Source organism: Loxodonta africana, chromosome 5, assembly GCF_030014295.1.
Source record: "Loxodonta africana isolate mLoxAfr1 chromosome 5, mLoxAfr1.hap2, whole genome shotgun sequence".
In the NCBI taxonomy this organism is placed as follows: domain Eukaryota; kingdom Metazoa; phylum Chordata; class Mammalia; order Proboscidea; family Elephantidae; genus Loxodonta; species Loxodonta africana.
Genome location: NC_087346.1, coordinates 116867603 through 116890965, shown reverse-complemented (window position 1 = coordinate 116890965; position 23363 = coordinate 116867603). Strand labels below are relative to the sequence as shown.

Below are 23363 nucleotides of genomic sequence, written 5' to 3'. Positions count from 1 at the left end.
CTCAGCATTGCTGGATACCGCAAAGCTGCTTCCTCTGCCTGAGGCTGCTCAGTTTGTCACTATCACTGCCCAGGACTCTCTGCCAGGACCCCGCAGGGCCAGGGTCACACACCTGCTCCCCAGCCCTCTCAGGATTCCCAGCTTCCCCACCATTGCTTGTTTCCTGCCGCATGGTCCTTCAGGGGAGGAGGGACGTCCCCCTCTCCTTAGTTAGCGTTTGCACGCATCTGCCCACCACAAGGCACAGCTGCCAAGAGCTGGATAATAATGCCTTTTGTTTCAATAGTGCCCTTCAAAACTTGGGGACTCACATACAGCTGCCAATTCCTTGACTGCTCGCTCAGGCAAGTGCAGTGACCAGGAGTCAATCAGGGAAAGGAAGCCATGGCTCTGCCAGAAACATAGCATTGTGCTTGGCCATGTTGGCAAGTGAAGGGAGGAAAACACTTTTAGAAACATAAAAGCTGTCCTCTGGGCTAGCAGGCAAAATGAGCATTCAAGGCCAATAGTTACATGTACAAAGGCAATCAGTGTCAGCCCCATTCACTGGGAAATGACACTGGCTGAGCGGTAGGAAACCTGGCTTCAAGGCTGTTCTTCTGTGTCCAGCCACGTGCTCTTGAGCAGATGACTTTGCCTCTCTCTGCTTTCTACATTTCTTAAGAATGGAGTGAGATAACCCACGTTTTCCCTCTGCGAATGCTGCACTGAAAGCTGGAGACTATGAATGCAAGGCATGATTCTCATCCTGCCTGGACTTGGTAAGTTAATTGTTGCCTCTGTGCCTTGGTTTCTTGATTTGACATGTTGATAATCATTGCCCTTCACTGGAGGCATTTTCTGAAATATGGGAATGACACTGGTGGCAGACTGTGCTTCCCAAAGGTGGCCACAATAAAGCCTCCCATCCTATGTGCTTTCCTGCAGTGTGACCTGGTCACACTCCCAGCAAGAAGAGAAGTCTATTTCTCTACCCCTTGAAACTGGGCTGTGACTGTCTTGACCAATAGAATACGGTGGACATGGTAGAAGTGATGCTGTGCCATTTTCAGGCACAGCCCTTGTCTCAGGTGGAGGCTTCAATCTTCTGCTTCTTGAAAGCAGCCACTACATAAAAAGTATGACTGACTACTTGCAGACCACCACTGTGTGAAGAACAAGCCACATGGAGAGGCCCTGGAGGGTGAGATGCCACATGAAGAGAGGGAGAAGCCAAGAGCACTGGGGCCCCAGATACCTGAATGAAGGCACCATCTTTGAAGTGGATCCTCCAACCCCAGCTGCCACATGGATCAGAGGGACCACGCTGCTCCACCCTTCCTGAATTCTGAATCCAGAAAATCGTCAGCAAAATAAATAGTTTTGGGGTAGTTTACTACACAGGAATAGGTAACCAAAACAACACTATCTGAAGTATTAGAGAAATACAGGTGGGCCTCATCTTAGAAGATCAGTTCCTAAAAGTGTTTGCTGAAATCAAATACAAATTTACACATAAACTTCTTGCTAAAGCTTCCCCACTTGCATTTATTTAAAGGAATCGAGGTCACTAAATCTTGTAACGCAAGTGCACCCACTAGCTGAGGCATCATCTCCTTCCAAGAAGTCACGTGTGCCACCCCTTACACACAGCCAAGGTAGGTGCCCCACCTTAGCCCCTATGCATCATGCTATAGCCCAGCACTTACCACAATACACTCAATTTACCTGTTTTTGTCTGCTCCTTGGAGGCAGGAGCCATATCTTATTCTTCCTTATATACTATTTGTAGTAGCAACAGTAGTAACGGCTAATGCATAAAGATTGCATGTGTCAGGGACTGTTCTAAGCACTTGTTGTATATTATGTTTATATTACTCACTTGATATTTGCAATAACCATGTGAATGAAGTACATACTACTATCACCCCCACTTTACAGATGAGGAAACTAAGGCACTAAGAAGCCAAGGAACTTGCCCAAAATCATCTAGCCAAGAAGTAGCAGAGCCTGGCTTTCCACCCAGGCAGTCTGGTTCCAGAATCCATGCTCCTAACCATTACACTATACAGCCTCTCCTTTAGCATTAAACATTCAATACATATTTTTGACTCAATTAATAAATCAACGACACAAATCAAATCCAATCTTCTCACACAGATCAGGATTTCTGAAAGAAAAAATCTATACCACGTGAATAAAAATCAATTATAAGAATGACATGCAGGCATAAAATCCCATATAAATGCTAAGTAATGATAATGAATTTGCTACATGGACCAGAAATAAGTCTACAGGAGAAAAGACACTCCCCACCACTTCCTGTTTATCTATTAGCAGTAATCAAGTCAGTAGCCTCTAATGAAATTACTTCATGAAAATCTCTGCTAATAGGAAGGGCACAGATAAATAAAGCTCACAGATGAATAGTAGAACCTCATGTTCTTCGACCATTCATTTCAGGAAGTTCCTCATCTCCTTCCCCTTCCTCTCCATCTGGGCCAGGTCATAACCAAAGGGTAAGACAAGCAAAGATTTCACAAAATCCAGTGTCTGGATAAAATCTGTAGGCAGCTGAGCTGTTTGCAAACTGCTGTGACGGAACTGGAAGACACTATGTAGAAAGACTCTGTCTACTTCCCTGCAGAAGATACATGAAAATGATGCCCTATGTATCAGGTTGCAAACTTTATAGCTTGCATGTAAGTGCCAGGAACAGCGTGGGGCACATGTGGAAGACGTGTAGAGACAGAGAAAGACCCCTCTCTCTCACTCCTCAAAGTGGGGTCTGGAGACCAGCAGTATCAGCTTCACCTGAGAGCTTGTTAGAAAAGCAGCACCTTGGCTCTGCCCCAGAACAACTGAGTCAGAATTTGCCCATATGTCAAGTTTGAAAAAGGAGCAACGGTAAAATGCTCAGCTGTTAACGGAAAGGCTGGCAGTTCAATCTCACCCAGTGGGTCTGCAAGAGAGACCTGGTGGTCTGCTCCTGTAAAGATTATGGCATAGAAAACCCTATGGAGCAGTTCTGCTCTGTCACACGAGGTCGTTGTCAGTCAGAATCGACTCGACAGCATCCAATAACAACACTGAACAACAACAATAAAGCTTGAAAAGCACTGCAAAGAATTGGACCACATGAGTCTGGATGTTGGTGATCAGAAAGAAGAGTCTGTCCTCAAGCAATGCCCCTTCGTAAGTCCAGCATCTCTACCACCTCAATCCAAAATACCCAGGCAGCCACAATTATCTTAAAGCTCAGGGGAGCTATAACTGGAAGCAGGTGGACATGACACTTTCTTGGGTGTTGGAGTCAAATGCATCTGAGTTCAAAGCCCAGTTCTACCAGCTAATAGCTGTGTGATAAAACAAATTACTTAACCTGTGCAAAGCATCTGTTTTCTTATCTATAATATGGGAAAAATAACTATGATGCCATGCGTCTGCAGGGTTTCCAGAAGACTGCATGCAAGTGCCTGGAACAGCGTGGGCCATATGTGGAGAGTATGTTCAGAAAGGCGAGCCCCCATCTCTCTCCAACCCTGGTTCAAAGTGCATTTCTTTTCCTTCTCAGACTTGAATTTGATCAGGCTGAACTACTTCAGCTCCAAGTGCTGTAGATCAGGACTGCTATATTTCATTTAAACCAAAACCAAACCCGTTGCCATCAAGTCAATTCTGACTCATAGTGACACCACAGGACAGGACAGAGCTGCCCCATAGGGTTTCCAAGGAGCAGCTCGTGGATTCGAACTGCCAACCTTTTGGTTAGCGGCCTGAGCTCTTAACTGCTACACCACCAGGGCCCCACCTTTCATTTGGCATCTTAAAATTTCTCAGAACTGAAAGAGACTTCTGATATGACAACACTCTCAGATGAGATGGTGAGGAAGCTGAAACACAGAAGATTTAATGCTGGTGACAATATAGTCTTCCTTACCAGTTCCTCTATTATGTATTTCAAACAGCAATGGTATAAAGGCAGTTCTAAAAGCTTTTCCTCACAAATATCCTGACAAGATTTGCTATGCATAGAGGGAAGTCCCACGAAGTGCAGGAGACCCATCTTTGAATGCCATCTCCACCACTAACTAATTGCGTGGCCCTGGGAAGTTATTTACTTACTTTTTTATCTGTAAAGGAGCCCCCATAGATTATCTCTAATGTTACTTCCAGCTATAAGTGCTTCTGTGATTCCAAATGGAACAACTAGTGACCAATTGTTGTTGAGTCAGCTCCTACTCGAGTGGGCAACTCCAAGTGTGTCAGAGCAGAACTGTGCTCCAGACGGTTTTCAGTGGCTGATTTTTCAGAAGTAAATTGCCAGCCTTTTCTTCCAAAGTACCTCTGGGTGGACTTGAACCTCTAACCTTTCATTTAGCACCCAAGTGACTCCAAATGAAACATTAATCAGTTGCAGTTGAATCAATTCTGACTCACAGAGACCCCATGTGTGTCCACAGAGTTTTAATGGCTGATTTTTCGGAAATAAATTGCTAGGCTTTCCTTCTGAGGCACCTCAGGTGGACTTGAACCTCCGACCTTTCGGTCAGCAGCCAAGCGCCCATTAATCCTTTGCATTACCCAGAAACTCCAAATGGAACATAAAGCAAAAAAAACCAAACCCTTTTCTTGCAAATTTCTTTAAAAGATACAATTTTCAATATTGCCCACAAGGTGGCGGAACATTTCCTTTGCAGAAATCTGAACAGTTACACAAAGGAAAAAACTCTAAGGAACTGGTACATATTTTCAAAGCATTAAGTTTTCTACAATTTGTTGTAACTCTTTCTTATTTTAATGGTAATCCTCTTTATCAAGCCTTTGGCCAGGACTGTGCCAAGCATTATTGGAAAAGGAAAGCTTTTCAAGGCTAAATTTGGATTATTAAGTATCAATATGGGGAACTCTGGTGGCATAGTGGTTAAGAGCTCAGCTGATAACCAAAAGGTTTGCAGTTCAAATCCAGGAGGTGCTCCTTGGAAACTCTATGGGGCAGTTCTACTCTGTCCTATAGGGTTGCTATGAGTCGGAATTGACTAGATGGTAACGGGTTTGGTTTGCGGGGCGGTGGGGGAGGGGGGTGGTTAAAATAGTATGAGAACAGGTGAAAGTCTACAAAACCAGGACCTCCAAGTGGAAGCTATCTGGCCTCCCAAATATGGTAAAGGGTTGCCTTCTTGACTGATTATGCAAGAGAATCAATTATCTACAAAAGGTGGATAGGTTTGAACACATAGAAATTTTAAAAATATTTTCACATGGAAAAGTGACACAAAATAGACAAAGAGGAAAGGAAATAATTAGATAAAAATATTTAAGATTTCAACCGAGAATAAAGTTTTGAACTTAAAAATACACAGGGACTAAATGCAACATGGTATCTTGAATTATTCTGGAAGAGAACAAGGGCATTTGAAGAGAAACTGGTAAAATCTGATGAAAGCCTGTAGTTTAGTTAATAGCTTTATCCCAATGTTAATTTCTTAGTTTTGACAAATGTACGCGATTATTTAAGATGCCAACATTCAGGGAAGCTATATGGGAACTGTCTACACTCTCCTTGTAATTTTTCTGTAAATCTAAAATTATCTCTCAATTAAAAAAAAATTTTAAAACACATACATAGAGAAATAAGATGGAAAAAAAGCTCACATGCAATAAAACTGTTGTTACTAGGAGCCACTGAGTTGATTTTTGATTCAGAGCAACACCACGTGACAGAGTACAGCTGCCTCGTAGGGTTTTCTAGGCTTCAGTCTTCACAGAAGCAGACTGCCAGGTCTTTCTCTTGCGGAGCCACTGGGTGAGTTCGAACGGCTAGTCTTTCAGTTAACAGCAAATGCTTTGCTGTTGTTGCCACCAGGGCTCCTTGCAATAAAACTAGGACAAATAAATTAAAATGACAAAGCCTGGAGCAAAATGGGGTGTGGACAAAGGGGTATATTCTAAGATGTTACTGGTAGAATTATGTTCCTGCAGCCTTTCTGAAAAGCAATTTTGCAATAAGTGACAAAAGCCATACAATCAAGAGCCTTTGACCTGCTAATACAACTTTTAGGAATCTATGCCAAAGCCATTCTTTAAGAGAAAAAAAAAAAAAAAAAGTCATCCATTTGTATGAAGTTGTATCTCTGCTCCACAGTACAGTCCCTACACAGGCAGATTTCGGTGCTAGGAATTATACAAAGACATATGTGAAGTGATAATTTTTACAATAAAGAGCTCACTAAATACAATGTAGCATCTGAGACTGGGTCTGGGAACAGGAAAATAACATTAGTGAAAAAAGTGGGAAAATGTGAATAAAGTCTGCAACTTAGTTAACAGTGTGTGATGGGTGTTAATTTCTTCATTTTGAGAACTGTACCATGGTTTTGCAGATGCTAATATTAGGGGAAGCTGGGTGAAGGATATATGGACACTCAATCTTTGCAACTCTTCTCTAAATCTGTAATTATTTCAAAATCAAAGAAGAATTCAGAATTATAAATAAACACACATACATGTTGTCATCAACTACATAAAAGATTTCTTGTATTAAAGATGAGGAAGACTTAAAAACCACCATGAGAGTTACGAAAATATTTTGCTTTTTAGGGGACTGGGTGTGCACACGTGTGATTATTTTATTGCTATTGCTGGTAGAGATTTCACTGAACCCCTAATTGTCAAGCTGTCTGAATTCAGAACGTTGGGGAGGATCTGAAAGTGTACACGTCCTGGTATTCTAACCACGATTTTTATTCTTTCAGCATATAAATTTCACTAGGGGAGTAAGAAGAAATTTTCTCTAATAACCTTTTCAGTAATCATTCCCCAAGGACTATATTTAAATTCCATTATATACACATACACACGCACACATTTTTTATTTAAATAAAGAATACTTTTTACCTATTTTGGGGGCACCCAGTTCACTAGTCTCCGGCCAACTGGGAGAATGTAACTTACTGGGAGAAATAAGCATCCTGGATGCTTCGGCATCTGGGAAAACCTAGGCCACGCCACTTCTCCCCTCTTAGATCCTGGCTCTGGGCCCTGGGCAGCTTTAAACAGGCGAGGATGGGAAGGGCAGCTGCCTTCCCTCTTGGCTGCCCAGAGCGGCTTCACTAAAGTCAGTTCTAAACTCACTGACTTCTACAAAAATTAAAAAAAATAATAATTCCATTTATGGCTGTTGGGTTAAAAAAACAGTATCAATATTTTATGAATAATGTTATCGTGGACAACAGTGAAGGTATCTTTGCAGTGATGTTTCTGGGCAGAAAGATTTTTCCACCTAAAGATGTCCAGCCGAGTTGTTTCATACAAAAAAATGAAATAATTTCTCTCTAAATGTAAAGGGAAAATATCTGATACAATGTTGCCAACACTTTTAAGAAGTTGCTTTGTATTTTTATGGCTTATTTTTCTTTTTAAGTGTGGTAAAACACACATAACATAAAATTTGCTATTTGAACTACTGCAAAATTTCAGTGATAGTAATTACATTCACCATGCTATGCAACCATTACCACTATTTCCGAAAGTTTTTCATCACCCCAAACACAGCTGCAGTACCACTTAAGCAGTAACTCCCCATCCACCACCCTACCCCCTGCCCCAGCTCTGGTAACCACTAATAAACTTCTGTCTCTATGCATTTGCCTATTCTAGTTATTTCATACAAATGGGAACACACAGTATTTGTCCTTTGGTGTCTGACTTATTTCACTCAGCACACTTCCAAAGTCCATTCATGTCATAGCATGTATCGGAGTTTTACTTCTCTTATTGGATGAGTACTATTTCATTGTACATAATATACCACATTTTGCTTATCTGTTGTTCATCTGCTGATGGACACTTAGGCTATTTCCCCCTCTTGGCCATTGCGAATAGTGATGCAACCAACATCGGTATACAAGTCACCGTTTGAGTCCCTACTTTCACTTCTTTTGGGTATATACCTACAATAGGAACTGTTGGGTCATATAGTAATCCTGTGTTTGACTTTTTAAGGAACCACCAAACTGTTTTTCACAGTGGCTGCATCATTTTACATTCCCACCAGCAACAGGCGAGGGTACCAATCTAAGGCTGCTGTATTTTGAACTGTTTTAATTCTAAAAGAACATTTTGGCCTTGCCGGCAGATTTCCCTGGCCCACTTCCATTGGGTGGTGAGGTAACCATATATCCAGAGGAAAAGCACAGCAAGACTGCTCCAACTCCACAAAGGGATGTCAACCTGCCATTAGCGTGGTTGGTGGATCTAGAATGTATTGAGCTGCCATTCCTGCAAGGCAGATTACCTTAACTCCAGCCCCTGTTTCCTCCCATCCCAGGCCCAACTTGCATCATAAGCCTACTTGAAATTACACTAATGAGGGATGGTCTGGAAAAACCTGTAGCTCATTCATTCCACTTCTAGATCCTAGAGTTTATTCCAGCCTCAAGTCAGAGCAGAAAGCTTGAAACCTGGACCATATTGTTATAGTTTTCCACCAATGTACTTGAAATGAGTTTTGCTTGGGTATCTGCCCTTTGCTTCCAATGAGTAATGCTATGAAATATATACTTGAAAAGTCTGATTTTATATATACCTCAGAAGAACAAATCAGTCTTAGAAGTAATACAACCTGAATGTTCCTTAGAAGCGAGCATGGTTAAGACTTTAGCTCACTTACTTTGGACATGTCATCAGGGAAGACCAATCACTAGACAAGGACATCATGTTTGGTAAAGTAGCAGGGTCAGTGAAAATGAGGGAAACCCTCAATGAAAATGACTGACACATTAGCCACAACGATGGGCTCAAACATACCAACGATCACAAGGATGGCACAGAACTGGGCAATGTTTCATTTTGTTATGCTTAAGGTTGCCATGAGTCAGATTCAACTCAACAACAACAATATATATTTGGAACATTGTTGGGACTTTGACCACATCATTTGTTGGTGGCCTCTAAATGAAGCTCCAAGTGACTGTTATCTTTTAGAAAGACAATCTAGTAAGCATGGGCTCTGGAGCCTATGACCTGGGTTCAAATCCTGGCTCTACTGTTTACTAGCTGTTTAATTTTCCATGCCTCAGTTTTCTCATCTGCAATATGGAGATAGTGATACTTAGCTCGCAGAATTTTTGTGAGGATGCAGGTCAACAGAAATAAAGCCTTTGGAACAGTGCCTGGTAAAAAGTTAGCACTCAATAAAGATTATTGTAATTATTTTAGACAAAGCAGTAGAAAAACCTTACATTCCATAAGGAATGGGGGTGTTTCGGCCTTACACACTGTGTGATTCATATAGAGCAGTGTTCTGAAACCCTTTCCCCCCCTCAATACCCTTGTGGTCTTCAACATACTCCCACTTATCGAAAAGGAACAAATTCATAATAGGTGTTGCAACAGACTCTGGCAACAGAAAGGCGGCAGGTGGCAGATAAAGCATTCAGTAAAGAACACAACTGGGGAAAAAAGGGAGAAAATCTGACCCACAGACTGCGGTAATATTTCAACCATCCCTCCTATTCCTGTTACCAATTCTATCTCCACCCCATGTAGCATCCGCCTCACCCACGCCTGTCCATTTCACACCCTAGCGTCCCAGATACCGGTGCTGCAGCCCTTGGTGATGGGGACAGACACTGATGTTGCTCCCTTTACTCTAGCCTTTGCTGATGGCCCTTGTCAAACACAGTAGCACAGCAAATTACTCACAGTCCGCCTTCCTGTTTTACTGCGCCCATCTCTTGCCATAAAATTTATCTTCAAAGGTCCAGCATCTTAACAGCAGCCCAAGGACTTGCTTAGAATGCTCTGGAGTGACTGTTCTCCTATCAGGCTGCACCCAGAATGAAGCTGAATACACTACGAGGAGCGGAGATTTCACTGGAAGCCCTGGCTTTCTCATAGAACCAGTTGGCAATAGATAAGTTGCAGGCAAAGGAGTCAAGGTTTTGAACCTGCATGGTGTTTCCCACTCAACTACTACTAAGGGAACCCACTTGCTATTTTATCCATAGAAACAGGTCTGCTTTGGGATTCAGAAAAGATTAAAAAGGACCTGGAAGGCTTCCTTCCCTCTCCATGACACAGGAGGTAAAGAGAAGGGGAGGCAAAGGGGTTGCAGTGCACATAATGGCATTCCGTGGTGGCTGGTACCCAGGACCAGTTACATAATTTGCAAGGATCAGGGTAAAAATGAAAATGTAGGACCCTTTGTTCAAAAAACTGAAATAAAGTTCAGTACAAAGTACTAAACCATAAAGTTTTCTCCATTCTTTTTCTCCATGCTCCTGCAGTCTCCCTCTCGACCTGTTAGGGTGTTTTTAAATTGCTACTTAATGTTGTGCTCTGTTGGGGATGGGGATATTTGCAGAGTGAGCACAGACCCTAACAGGTGCCTGGGGTCCTGCCCATGACTTAGTACATGTATGCAGACCGTCAGCTTCTGGGTTCCTCTCCTGCCAACCTCAGACTGATACACTGTGCCCTGGCTGGGTGTGGGGAAGTCAAGCCTGGGGTCTTTCCTTCCTACGGGCCCACCACTCCAACCCATGGCAGACGGGTGGCCCAAGTGTACTACAACCTCTGCACTGGGACACTCTAGGTACCTTGACTGGGACCAGGCAAGAGGTTCCCCTTACTGAGATGCCTGCTGAACACAGAGTGGTGCTGCCAGCCTGGACTGGGCCAGCCACCACGATGCCCCGTCCTGAGGCACCATGGGGTATGCACACCTGACCCAGACCCTCCCCATGCCACGCCCAGGCCCCTGCTGTGGCAGAGGGCAGCAGCAGGAGTCATGGGGCGGTGGGGGGGGGGGGGGACAGGGGCGGGGAGGTCTGGCAGGGCCTGGGGCACTAGGGGGCAGGGAGGCAGGTACCCAAGAACCTGTCCTGGGGAGTCAGGGGTGGCAGGACCATGCATGAACCAAGGCTCAAATCTCAGTGCAGGCCCCCTTCTCATCGGATTTCACTTAAACCTGTTACCACTGAGTCGATTCCGACTCATAGAGGCCTTCACTTAAAAAACACAAATGCAAAGATAACATTAGGAAGAATTTCAAGAAGGCAGCTGAACAGCATTAAAGCCCACGCACAGGGCCCTTCTCAGTGTGGGCCCTCTGTTAACTGCACTGGCCACACACCCATATGCTGACCCTGGCGGTGCTCCTTCAGCAGTCCAGAAGCAAAATGGGCACAAGTTTGTCCTCACTTTCCATCATAAAACACACGCCTTCAACCTGTGTTTATGGCTGCAATGGCAAAGCAGTTTCACCTTGCTACAGGTGTGAAGCTACCCCGGAGGGGGAGGGTGGTGTGAAGGGTCTTGTACCTGCCTGGTCAACCACCTGTCCCGTTGCTCTTCAAGGCAGAATGCGGTTCATTTTTAAAGGCTTCTGAAGCCCACCCGTGTGAACAATAATCAGAGCTTTCTTACATTGTGCAAAAAGCTAATGTAGTAAGATTCAGGCAGTCTTGATGGTTACAGAAATCCTCCCAAACCTAACTTGACCTAGAGCTTTGCCTAAAGTGTGGGGGAGGTTAGGAAATAGAGATAGCTGAGAGAACATTAAGTGGCTCTGGGCTGGTGGTCTGTAACAGCTGGGCTATCATCAAAAGCTAGTACTACTTAGATGCAAGAACATAACCTGGGCACTGAAAGCATGCTTCTTACAAACCTTGGCTTCTGGGTCGCTGTTGATACTACAAGAATCATCATCGTCAGCATGCGGGACATTTCTATGAAGAAAAACATAAAATTGGTCTTAGAATTGGGGTACAAGCTCTAGCTACACAAAGCCACACGTTAACGGCAGACCCTCCCAGTGTTCTACCTGAGTTTCAAAGATGCATAGCGTAGCGTTGCTCCTTCAAACTCTTTTAAACTGGGGTCTGGGTTGACAGTTGCTGCATGCAAATCCTAGAGGAAAACAGACATCAGTTAATGCAGACTGGAGGAGGGCTCCATTACACTCCCTCCAACATCAAAGGGGAGACAAGCCCTCTGGGCCAAGAGGCACAGGGTGTGTGTGAGCTGAGGCAGAAAGAAGCATGCAAGGGCTGCTGGGTGCCAACTCGGTGCAAGCGTCTGGTTCTTACAACACAACAGGTGACCTGGGGCAGCCAGCTGCAAGTCATTCACAATGGGAGACATCGGGAAAAAGGCAACATGTATGTGAGCTGGCCATCCCTAGCAAGAAGCCCCTCACTCCGTCCCTGCAGGATATTCGCGAAGAAGAAAAATATACAGCCACAGTCATGCAAAAAGGAAAAAAAAAGAAAAACTTAAATAATCTAAAATCTGACAAGATACTTGCCTTCCAAATGTCACTATTAATCTTTCCCCCATTCAGAACAGCAAAATCACTCCATGGCTGTTTCTAGACATATAATTATTCAAATAGGAAAAAGCACATTGATTTAAAAAAAAAAAAAAAAGAAGAAGAAAAAGAAAAACAAAACAAAAACACAAGACACTGTTGTTAGCATTGATATTCACAGGATGGGTTAGGAACAAATTAACTCTAAAAGTAACTTGTTAGTTCATTCTAGTGTAGGTCTAGATTGTCATCTGAAGAATAGGATGAGGGGAAAGAGATGGCGCTATAATTACTTACCAAAACAAACGACTGAACAAGGAAAAGCCCGTATGTATTAGAAACAGACAGTAAAGTTATTTTCTAAATGTGGTCTCAAAAGCAAACAAAACGCTTCCAAGCACTGATTACCTAGCACTTCTAATTTCATATTAACTTCCTTTTTTTTTTTTTTTTCCTATTAACCAAATAATTGTTTTCTCTAGGTGGCAGTGAAATCAGGGATGGTATTTCTCAATGTGCTAGTTTGGAAAATGGGAGTGTCCATAACTAAGGGCATAAAAAGCTGGAGTCAATTTATTTTCACATAAAAGGAAAAAGGACAATGAAGGGGCTAGGTGACCAACGGTGGCTGGGAGCAGAGACAGGTATCTACACCTTGCTGAGACTGAAAAAAAAAACAAAAACTAGCTTTAAACAATCTAACGTCAATTCCTCTAATTTACGAAAAGCTCTGTTACCATGCTACACACACCTCTTTACAAATCAACATTTGATCATGAAATGATCTTCTAAAGCCAATTAGAGTACCAAGCATGAAGCCTTAACCTATTGGGAGAACTCATGTAATGGTTCTTTGAATTTAAACAACTTCCATTCACCTCAGACAATAAGGAAGCATTTTTCTTTCTACTATGCTGAGTGAATATTCCAATATTTTACATCTAAGATTAGGTGAAATACGTGAGACTAATAAAACCCAGGAGGCACCCTTATGAATGTGTTCCACTGACCTGGCAGGTAAATCTCTTTCCTTGGGTAATAAATCAACAATGGAAATTCTTTAACTAATGTTCTTTTAAAAATGAGAAGGGACTATTGACCCATAACTTTTGCTCACGACATATAACACGATTTTTAAAACCACTATCAGCAGAAAGCACTACATTCAAAGGTCCCACATGTTGAAAGATACATTTAACTCTTAGGGACACTATGGGGGCAAAGTGACTGCAAATGTAGGTCCCTTATCATGACTGCACAGTTGGTGTCATTGTTGCCTTCTTTTGGGGGCTAGGCATTCGAACTGCAGTTTTTCAAAATAAAAAAGAACTTACACCACTGTATTTATTTTAAAAATAATACTTTCTCTTGTTAAATAAAGGAGCAAGAATGCCACCCCAGTCCCTTACCTCTCTCCTTACTCTACCCCCAAATAAAAGTTTAGTCCTTCCTGAGGAGAAAATCAATAAAATTGTTGTTGTTGCTAGGTGCTATTCAGTCGGTTCCGACTCATAGCAACCCTGTGTACAAAGAATCGAACACAGCCCGGTCCTGCACCATCCTCACAATTGTTGCTATGTTTGAGCCCACTGTTGCAGCCCCTGGGTCAATCCATCTATTGACATTATGTCAATAACACAGGAGAGTTTTAGTGTATTAGCTGAGGGGATTTGTGGACACCCCGAAATGGGGTGCAATGTTTTGTGCATATGTGAGTTTTCCTGGGAAGAGGGTCCACAACTTTCCTCATATTCTCAAAGAGGCCAATGGCCAAAAAAGATCCTCCACCATTGTAAGAGTCCTGATAAGTACAATGATATATGCTTGAAACATCAAGTACAAAATAAAACTTCAGGGTAGAATTTTGTTTTAAAAAGGAAAAGAATCTTATTTGGCCCCATACTGTCGTCATTGTTTATATATAAGCAATATTTGTTTCATTGAAGCTGAACTTTGAAAAAGGATAAAAGATGATGAATTAGGAAGACTCTTGAGATAACTCTGTCCAGAGAAATAAGAATTTCAAAAAAAATTAACAAAAGGAGTGGGTATTTGATAGAAAGAACCTGAAATCAGAAGTTATCCTAAAGAGACACTACGTGTTGGGACTGCAGAACATGGAAGAGCATTTTTAAAAATTTTAGAAAAGCCGTTAGCTCTTAATGAAAACAGTTCTCTGTAAGTGTGAGTAGTTTTAAAACTTTTCATGTACAGATAGTTCCTGACTTACAACATATTCGAGATATGGCAAACTGCACTTACAGCCATCTGTTTGGTTTTTTTTTGTACATCTTATTGTTAGTCACACATACTACAGACTGTGGTATGTACACAGAATGTACTACACACAATGTGGCAGCGCATAATCGGCTGATGTTATCCTTCTCAGATGTTCACTTGCAGATATCCAAAGATCAGATTTATAAAGATACTGATAATAAAAGGCAATAATGATGAAAACTTTAAAAAAAAAAAAAGGTATTCGACTTACATCAGAGCCAACTTAGGAAAGAGTCATCAGAACGGAGCCCTGTCGTAAGTTGGGAACTACCTGTACTTGGTTTTTGGACTTAGGTATCTGAGTAAAGTAAAAGATGATTGCAGCTCTGAATAAGACAGTGTGAATTCAGCTCTCTTGCTAGGGAAACATGAGTTCACTGACGAACTTCCAATAACCACCTCCCAAAGATTTATATAAACAAAGACCCTATAAAGTAATTTTGCAAAAACTTAAAATAACATGAGTAGTCATAAAGAGGCCCTTTTGCACAGAATTCAAGTAAGGAAATTCAATAAAGGGGACTGTCATTATATATGCTATGACTAAGCCAAATACATTTTTCCCCTCCTCTGTATAAAAAGGAAACCAAAAAATATTCATCTAGGCCAAGGATAAGAATTTTTTCCCTCCCATCCCTGACCATAATTTTTCTTTTTTATATAAGACCAAAACCAACTCATCTGCAGTCTAAAGAACTATATACTCTATTGGCCTACTTCTTGATATTAAGAAGAGAAAATGAACATTTTAGCTAATAAATTTTCCAAGAAAATAACACAGCAGAGATTCTTTGATTCTATACAAAGTCTGCAGCTACTCCAGTCTGCAGTCTGGGGCTCTGGGTGAGAGATGAAAAAAGAGAAGAGACAAAGAGAATGAAAGAGGAAAAGGCAGGAGGAGACATGTTTAGGGAGAGACAATGACACATGAGCAGGAAAAAGGGTAGGAAAGGACCAACAAGACCATCTTTCATGAGCAGCAACCTTTCAGGCAAGGCAGCCAAAGTCTTGCATGGCCAAGTGATGCTTTGTTGCTAGAGTTACAGCTTGAGATATACTCTCCTGGTGCTTGTCCTGAGCTGGCCTAGGCTGCAAAACATCCCCACCCTGATTACTACAATCAAGCTCAGTTCTGGAAAGCCCTGCAGCCTTAGCTCCTCAGTAACAGTTTTCCTTGGGGGCTGGCTTGGTCCCCGGAGCATGGCGCCTTTCAAGATCCTTCAGTACCGCACAGAAACTGTGCAAGGTGGACCCACTAAGGGAATACAATCGTATAACCTGTGACTACTGACAGCTTTCTTCTTCCTTGTTATTTCCCTTCTGGAGCCTTGGGAAGCAATTCCACAAATCAAACCAAACTGATGCATTGTCCTTCCGCTGGAAAAATTGGCTAATTTGGAGTTGATCCTTTGACAATGTCAGCACAGAGGTCTTGGGGATACAGTCTGAGGGACTGAGAAAGAATCTATGAAGGGACTTTCTTTAAGGTCTCTATGAAGTGGTATCAAAACACAAACTACAGAGCAGGTTGTAGAGGGCTGAACCTACTGAGAACTGAACAGGAGGGAAAGCACTTGAACATTCCACAGGTGCTTTGATAGAAGTTGTAATCACATCATCTCTGTGTACACTTAGAAGTTCTGAAGTTACCATGTGCTGGAAAGCCCAGGACCAAATCCTGCTTCTGCTCTCATTTCCTCTGTGGCCTTAATTTCCTTGTATGTAATTCAAGACTACGAAGACCTCCCAGCATAGCATGGTCAAGAGGACAGGTGAGACCAAGACTGTTGGCATAGGGATTAGCTACCCAAAGACGCCCAGGAAATGGCAGGTTCCCTGTACTCTGCTCTTTCTTCTGATTAGATATTTGGTATATTTGGTAACTAACATATCTTAAACCATGCAGTCCATAGAGAAAAAAAAAAAAACAATAAAAAGTTTGGGGATTTCTGGACTAAAACGTGTTATAAACTATGCTTCTTAATCATGTGTTGTCAGGAGTTGAGCGTCCATATCTGTGGCCCTGATGACAAATGGCAGAGCAACTGGAATTCTGGAATGTTCGAAGGAATAAACCAGGCAATGCTAACAGGGCTTGTACCCATGCATTGTTGCTGTCGTTAGGTGCCGTCGACTTGGTTCTGACTCATAACCACCCTATGCACAACAGAATGAAACACTGTCCAGTCCTGAGCCATCCTTACAATCATTGTTATGCTTCAGCTCATTGTCACAGCCACTGTGTCAATCCACCTCGTTGAGGGTCTTCCTCTTTTCCACCGACCCTGTACTCTGCCAAGCATGATGTCCTTCTCCAGGGATTGATCCCTCCTGACAACATGTCCAAATTATGTAAGATGCAGTCTCGCCATCCTTGCCTCTAAGTAGCATTCTGGTTGTACTTCTTCCGAGACATATTTGTTCATTCCTTTGGCAGTCCATGGTATATTCAATATTCTTCACCTACACAACAATTCAAAGGCATCAATTCTTCTTCAGTCTTCCTTATTCATTGTCCAGCTTTCACATGCATATGATGTGATTGAAAATACCATGGCTTGGGTCAGGAGCACCTTAGTCTTCAAGGTGACACCTTTGCTCTTCAACACTTTAAAGAGGTCCTTTGCAGCAGATTTACCTAATGCAATGCGTCTTTTGATTTCTTGACTCCTGCTTCCATGGCTGTTGATTGTGGATCCAAGTAAAATGAAATCCTTGACAACTTCAGTCTTTTCTCCGTTTATCATGATGTTGCTCACTGGTCCAGTTGTGAGGATTTTTGTTTTCTTTATGTTGAGGCATAATCCATACTGAAGGCTGGGGTCTTTGATCTTCATCAGTAAGTGCTTCAAGTCCTCTTCACTTTCACCAAGCAAGGTTGTGTCATCTGCATAATGCAGGTTGTTAATGAGTCTTCCTCCAATCCCGATGCCCCGTTCTTCTTCATATAGTCCAGCTTCTTGGATTATTTGCTCAGCATACAGATTGAATAGGTATGGTGAAAGAATACAACCCTGACGCACACCTTTCCTGACTTTAAACCAATCAGTATCCCCTTGTTCTATCCAAACAACTGCCTCTTAATCTATGTAAAGGTTCCTCATGAGCACAATTAAGTGTTCTGGAATTCCTATTCTTCGCAATGTTATACATAATTTGTTATGATCCACACAGTCAAATGCCTTTGCATAGTTAATGAAACACAGGTAAACATCCTTCTGCTATTCTCTGCTTTCAGCCAGGATCCATCTGACATCGGCAATGATATCCCTGGTTCCATGTCTTCTTCTGAAATCGGCCTGAATTTCTGGCAGTTCCCTGTTAATACACTGCAGTAGACGTTTTTCAATAATCTTCAGCAAAATTTTGCTTGCATGTGATATGAATGATATTGTTCTATAATTTCCACATTCGGTTGGATCACCTTTCTTGGGAATAGGCATAAATATGGATCTCTTCCGGTCAGTTGGCCAGGAAGCTGTCTTCCATATTTCTTGGCATAGATGAATGAGCACCTCCAGCGCTGCATCTGTTTGTTGAAACATCTCAACTCCTGGAGCCTTGTTTTTCACCAATGCCTTCAGAGTAGCTTGGACTTCTTCCTTCAGTACCATCAGTTCCTGATCATACGCCACCTTTTGAAATGGTTGAACACTGACTAATTCTTTTTGGTATGATGACTCTGTGTATTCCTCCCATCTTCTTTTGATACTTCCTGCATCATTTAATACTTTCCCCCATAGAATCCTTCACTATTGCAACTCGAGGCTTGAATTTTTTCTTCAGTTCTTTCAGCTTGAGAAATGCTGAGCGTGTTCTTCCCTTTTGGTTTTCCATCTCCAGCTCTTCGCACAGGTCGTTATAATACTTTATTTTGTCTTCTCGTGCCAACCTTTGAAATCTTCTGTTCAGTTCTTTTACTTCTTCAATTCTTTCTTTTGCTTTAGCTGCTCAGCGTTTGAGAGCAAGTTTCAGAGTCTCCTCTGACATCCATCTTGGTCTTTTCTTTCTTTCCTATCTTTTCAGTGACCTCTTGCTTTCTTCATGGATGATGACCTTGATGTCATTCCACAACTCGTCTGGTCTGTGGTCACTAGGGTTCGATGCGTCAAATTTCTTCTTGAGATGGTCTCTAAATACAGATGGGATATACTCAAGGTCATATTTTGGCTCTTGTGGACTTGCTCTGATATTCAGTTTCAGCTTGAACTTGCATATGAGCAACTGATGGTCTGTTCCACAGTCGGCACCTGGCCTTGTTCTGACTGATGATGTTGAGCTTTTCCATCATCTCTTTCCACAGATGTAGTCAATTTGATTTCTGTGAGCTCCATCCGGTGAGGTCCATGTGTATAGTCACCGTTTATGTTGGTGAAAGAAGGTATTTGCAATGAAGAAGCTATTGGTCTTGCAAAGTTCTATCATTCGATCTCCGGCATTGTTTCTATCACCAAGGCCGTATTTTCCAACTACGGATCCTCCTTCTTCTATGTTTCCAACTTTCGCACTCCAATCGCCAGTAATTATCAATGCATCTTGATTGCATGTTCAATCAATTTCAGAATGCAGCAGCTGATAAAAATCTTCTATTTCTTCATCTTTGGCCCTAGTGGTTGGTGTATAAATTTGAATAATAGTCATATTAACTGGTCTTCTTTGTAGGCGTATGGATATTATCCTATCACTGACAGCATTGTACTTCAGAATAGATCTTGAAACTTTCTTTTTGATGATGAATGCAACACCATTCCTCTTCGAGTTGTCATTCCCAGGATAGTAGACTATATGATTGTCCGATTCAAAATGGCCAATAGCAGTCCATTTCAGCTCACTAATGCCTAGGATATCCATGTTTATGCGTTCCATTTCATTTTTAACAATTTCCAATTTTCCTAGATTCATACTTCGTACATTCCAGGTTCCAATTATTAATGGATGTTTGCAGCTGTTTCCCCTCATTTAGAGTCATGCCACATCAGCAAATGAAGGTCCTGAAAGCTTTACTCCATCCACGTCATTAAGGTCGACTCTACTTTGAGGAGGCAGCTCTTCCCCAGTCATCTTTTGGGTGCCTTCCAACCTGGGGGGCTCATCTTCCAGCACTATATCAGACAGTGTTCCACTGCTATTCATAAGGTTTTCACTGGCTAATGTTTTTCTGAAGTAGACTGCCGGGTCCTTCTTCCTAGTCTGTCTTAGTCTGGAAGCTCAGCTGAAACCTGTCTTCCATGGGTGACCCTGCTGGTATCTGAATACTGGTGGCATAGCCTCCAGCACCACAGCAACACGCAAGCCCCCCACAGTACGACAAACTGACAGACACGTGTACCTGTATGTGTGTCTATATTTTCCTTTTCTTTTTAAAACACTGTGTTTTGTTGGATTAAAATACCATCAGAAGAGTAGGGCATTACGCAAACACAATTCAGAGAAGTTAAAAAAAAAAAAGAGGAAAACTAAACTGACAAAAGCTCATGCAATTAAGTTAGTCTAGGTGGGAGCAGCACCCCCACATAGAAGCCGTAAACTAAGGAGAAGTCAGGAGAGCCCGGCTCTAGTCCTGGCTTTGCCGTGACAGCAAGTCAACTAACAGCTCCCTCGGCAACAAGCCTGGTTTATTCATTCATTCAGCAAACATTTAATGAACTTCACCATGTAGCAGGCACTGTGCCAAGTACCAGGGACACAAAGATGAAAGAGACATGCCCCAACCCCAAGGAGCTTCCTGGGAGGGAGACTGGCTTGCCAGAAGTAATAATACTCCAAAAGGACACTAGGGAATAAAGAACTTAAAGCAGAAGAAGCTAGGGTGAGGCCAAGGAATTCAAGAGGAAATGGCACATAAATAAAAATAGGGGGACTGGATTCACTAGACCACTGGCTCTCATAATTCATGCAGCATAAAATCACCTAGAAAGCCTATTATAAAGGCAGATTCCCAGCCCCTGCCCCTAGAGTCTGATGGCGGGAGGCTTTCGGGGTGGGACCTGGGCATCAGCATGGTTTACAAGCCCTGCGGTCATTCTGGTGGTGGTCCTTGGCTCATGGGCTGAGAAATATGGCCCTAGAGTTTGCCAGGCCACTTTTCCAAGGTTCTTTCCAGCTGTAAACTGTCACTATGAGGACTTTATCAGGTCAAAAAAAAAAACCCTCCTCCCCCAAAAAAAACAACAACCCATTGCCATCAGAATGGTCCTTTTACGTTGTCATTTTATTTGTACATATGATGTAATATACGAAAACACATAGCTTCTAACACAATGCGTGGACTGTGCCCTTCCTGAACTCACTGCTTGGAGCATTCATAGAGCCATGAACACGGCTGCAAGAACAGAGCGATTCATTGCCAAGAAGAAATCATGGTTCTGAGAAACAAATCCATCTTCCCCAACTTCAGATCCACCTTCTCCTCCCCACTATCTGCTCAAGGCATCAGGAAAATACCTTCAGTTGAAAAGATTAGAAGTAAGACTTGGTTATGGGCCAACAGTTTTTTATAAAAGTATTTTATGAATCTCCTTTTTCTCTCTAAAACTTGACATCCAATGTAATTTAGGAGATAATATGGAACAAATAACTGGTTTGGCAGAAGGGGGCCGTGTGCCAAATTTCAGCAGCAAATGCTTCCTAACCAGTTTATAAACTTTCAGATCTACTGCTGGCATGTGCCAGGGAAACATTATCCTCTGCGTTTAACACTTCCCAGATGAACTTTGGAATGTGAAATGTAAAATCTTCAAACTGTAGGGAAGCCTTCAGCCCTAAACTTCTGAGAAGCTTAGTTAACAGATTTGGCACTTATTTATTTTATTTTTTTGGCCAGCTCAGGAAAAAGCTGAATAAAAAAAGCATTTCTATCATCACGTATTGTAGATTTCTTAACATTTTACTTTCTCTCATGCTTCCAAAATTAGTTGAAATAGATTCTATTTAGAGATCAAAGAAATGGTGTTAAAGAAATAATCATTTCTCTTCAACTTTCATTAGTATCTGAGACAATGCTATCAAGAGAAGCTATTTTCTAGAAGGTTCTGTCTGTGACACACTCTTTCCTTGGGGTGAGATGAAGAGATTTGAGACCCTCTAAGCCCCATGATATACAGTATTGTGAAGCTTGGGATGGGAGTAGGGGTCAGCAGACCTGATTCAGACTTGACTCTACCATGTATTAGCTGTGTGATCTTGGGCAAACTTCTTAACCTCTCTATGCCTTGTTGTTTGTTATTGTTAGGTGCCATCGAGTTGGTTCCAAATCATAGTGACCCTATGTACCACAGAACAGAACACTGCTCAGTCCTGTGCCATCCTCACAATCATTTTATGCTTCAGCCCATTGTTGCAGCCATTGTATCAATCCATCTTGTAAGGGGTCTTCCTCTTTTTCTCCAACAAGCTACGTCACCCAGCATGATGTTTTTCTCCAGGGACTGGTCCCTCCCGAATGCATGTCCAAACTATGTGAGACAAAGTCTTGCCATCTTCTTTCTAATGAGCATTCTGGCTTGTACTTCTTCCAAGACAGATTTGTTCATTCTTCTGGCCTTAGTGTTTTCAAATGTGAAAATTCAGATGCATAAGGATTTTGTAGGGATTGATGCGAAAAGGCGCAGGCCTGGCACTGCAAACACTCGATTACCATCAGTGCGGTGTTAGTATCAGTGTTGGCATGTGCACAACCTCTTCCAAATTCACCTGGGTCTGCGGTGGGTTGAGTTTTTTTTCTTAATTCTCCCACCGCTCTTCTTTCTACCTGCTCATCCCTTTGCTTCTTAAGATTTCCATTTATTGACTTTTAATCTGCGTGGTTCTCTGACTTAACAGAAGGCCTTATGTACCAGAGGGAAAACGTGGTATGACATGAACAATCAAGAGGCTGATCTGAAGACTTTCTATCCCATGGGTCTGCCAATGTGCTGGATACGAGGGACTCCCTCTGAAACTTCTGAAAACACATAGCCATTAACAAAGTTCCTTGCAGGAATCAGACTTTGTCAACACAATGGCGTGGTTTGCAACAGAAGAGAGGAACGGAACCAATCGCCATGTGGAACTTCACATAGTGCGGGGGACAAAGCACAGGATCTAGAGTCAGAGGGCTGGAGGTGTTCCACTCTAACAGCAGTTCCGTGGCTACAAAATGCATTGAGCCGTCGTTACCGCTTATCTTAAATAGGAACATAAGAGCTGCCTTCCCTGTCACATTAGAGTCTTGAGAGGATCATATGAAATGATGTTTATGAAAATACCCTGAAAACTACAACAAATCACGAGTGGTAGCCAGGAAGCTGAGCGGTGGAGATGTAGAAGGGGTGAGTTTAACTCCAGGAGTGGGTGAACCATGGTACAAAATCTGAGCCTGGGAAAAGGCCCCGAGCAGTGGATGGGAATTGGGGATGGGGTGACGAGGGGCAAGTAGGGCCAGAGTAGGAAAAGAATAGGCAAAAGTAGGTACCATAAGGATACTTAGAGATTAGAGATGAACCCTGCAACCTGACAATTTTACCCTGGACCAGCTGCCCACTTGTGCTGTATTCTTTCTAAGACTTACAAAAAGTAAGGAAATGAAGTCTACCATATTAATCAAACAAATAGCAATTAGAGCCACATAACACTCAGGATGCCCTCCTTGGACTCCAGCACACTCATGCATTGAATTCAGCAGACACGCTTTGAGAAGGACTTCATTTCTTCTACATACATAGCACATGAGCTTCAAAATAACCGAAACCCTATCTCTAAATTCCTCTAATCTCCTTGCATCTGGGACAATGAGGAAGCAGGGTGTCTTAGT

At 42.3% G+C, this 23363-nt stretch overlaps 1 protein-coding gene across 10 annotated transcripts in view; it reads right to left on the bottom strand.

The window, feature by feature from the left end:
• The window catches only part of APBB2 (amyloid beta precursor protein binding family B member 2), a 442316-nt gene that overhangs the window by 109203 nt on the left and 309750 nt on the right, over positions 1–23363 (bottom strand). For 8 of the 10 annotated variants that reach the window (XM_064285876.1, XM_064285875.1, XM_064285881.1 and 5 more), the window contains 3 exons: positions 12290–12352; positions 11807–11892; positions 11651–11711 (listed from right to left, as the gene is read on the bottom strand). In XM_064285876.1, coding sequence (XP_064141946.1) covers positions 11651–11711; positions 11807–11892; positions 12290–12352 — 210 coding nt within the window. The remainder of the gene's footprint in view (positions 1–11650; positions 11712–11806; positions 11893–12289; positions 12353–23363) is intronic. The other 2 variants (XM_064285882.1, XM_064285883.1) reach the window with 1 other exon arrangement.